Source organism: Acanthisitta chloris, unplaced genomic scaffold (assembly GCF_000695815.1).
Source record: "Acanthisitta chloris isolate BGI_N310 unplaced genomic scaffold, ASM69581v1 scaffold21499, whole genome shotgun sequence".
Taxonomy (NCBI): domain Eukaryota; kingdom Metazoa; phylum Chordata; class Aves; order Passeriformes; family Acanthisittidae; genus Acanthisitta; species Acanthisitta chloris.
Window position 1 is genome coordinate 9,707 of NW_008693354.1, and position 1,503 is coordinate 11,209.

The window sequence follows — 1,503 nt, forward strand, 5'->3', positions numbered from 1 at the left end:
ATGCCTGCTGTTTGTTGGAACTGCAAGTGGCTCCTGTAACTTTGCAGAGTGAGGTTCAGCCTGAGCGTCACAGACGAGGTGGGGAGAGGCATCCCTGGTATCTCTTCCACCTGGCCATGTTAGGTCAGCTCTGAATGCAAGAAAATAGGCTGCTGGTTTCTCTCTACCCCTACTCCTCGTCACCCAGTCCCTCCTGCTCCCACAGATGCCCCAATCCAGCCCCTGGGGCCGATGGGGACATCAGATACAGTCAGAGAGGCACAATGCCATGGCCCATGGGGAGAACAGGGGTCCAATCCCACACCCCACAGCCCATGGGGAGAAAGGGGGACCAGTCCCACAGCCCCATGGCCCATGGGGAGAATGGGGGACCAATCCCACAGCCCATGGGGAGAACGGGGAACCCGTTCCACAGCCTGTGGGGAGAGTGGGGGGGCCAGTCCCACACCCCACAGGGCATGGGGAGAATGAGGACCAGTCCCAGAGCACAGACACGAGGCCATGCTCCACCTGCACAGCCAACAGCAGTCAGGGATGCAGGAGTCCTGCCACAAAGGCTGAAGAGGGACCTCATCGCATGCCGAGCATCTCCTTCCCTCTGGGGCCAAAGGAGTGGCCCGGATTTTGCAGAAACTGGCAGTCCCTGGCACAGCTCATTGCAGGAACGGCTTTTCCCCTGAAGCTCGCCTGCCCCAGGAGGCTCTGTGCTCTCCTGCGGAGCCTCCGGAGCAGCGACAGCAGCACCTGTAACACAGGCAGGACCAGGACCAGCCCCCTGGGGCTGCTCTTTGTGACTGATCACACCTGAAGGTCACCTGGCTGTGAACTCCCAGCCCTGAGTTGGACTGCATGGTTCGGGGTCGTGCTCCTTCACCCTCTGCCACGCATCAGGAGAGGCCTGAGGAGGACTGGGGTGACAACATCCAGCAGGGATTTGTGACAAAAGGTGGGGAGACAGGGAAGGGGAAACCACCCCATATGAAGCCATTTCTTTGCCTCTCATCCGTGTCTTACAGCCAGAGTTCTCCGACTAACAGCAGTGTCTGAGGGACTTACTGAACTGTCCTGGTTGCTCAGGAGTTCTGCTATCATGAACGTGGAACAGGCAGGGTGAAAGCAAAGCGTGACAGTACCACATCCCTACAGGGGCAGGGATTGCCCCTGAGACACGTCCTGCACTGTCACCTGCCGCAGCTGACACCTCTGTCTGCGGAACAGACATCCTTCAATGGGAATAGTTATGGTTTGGCTGTTGTTAGTGTTCTTAAACTGGAACCAGTGAAATAGACAACAAATTCTCCACATTGCGACTCTACAGAAACGAGGAGATAGTTCAGGAGTGTCCACAGGGTAACCTTGCCCCTCAGAGACCCCCATGCCAACGCTGGGCACCTAGGATCATAGAATCATCAGTGTTGGAGGAGACCTCTAAGGTCATTGAGTCCAACCCTTAGCCTGTCACTGCTAGAACCCTTAAACTCTAAACCATATCCTCCAGTGTCA

General features: G+C 56.8%; 1 protein-coding gene across 1 annotated transcript in view; it reads right to left on the minus strand.

Annotated features, from left to right (window-relative positions):
* Window positions 1-1,092, minus strand: part of LOC103810157 (zinc finger CCHC domain-containing protein 7-like) — a 4,912-nt gene extending 3,820 nt beyond the window's left edge. Inside the window, exon 1 of the mRNA XM_009083050.1 lies at window positions 1,057-1,092. Coding sequence (XP_009081298.1) covers window positions 1,057-1,092 — 36 coding nt within the window. The remainder of the gene's footprint in view (window positions 1-1,056) is intronic.
* Window positions 1,093-1,503: the final 411 nt, after the last annotated feature.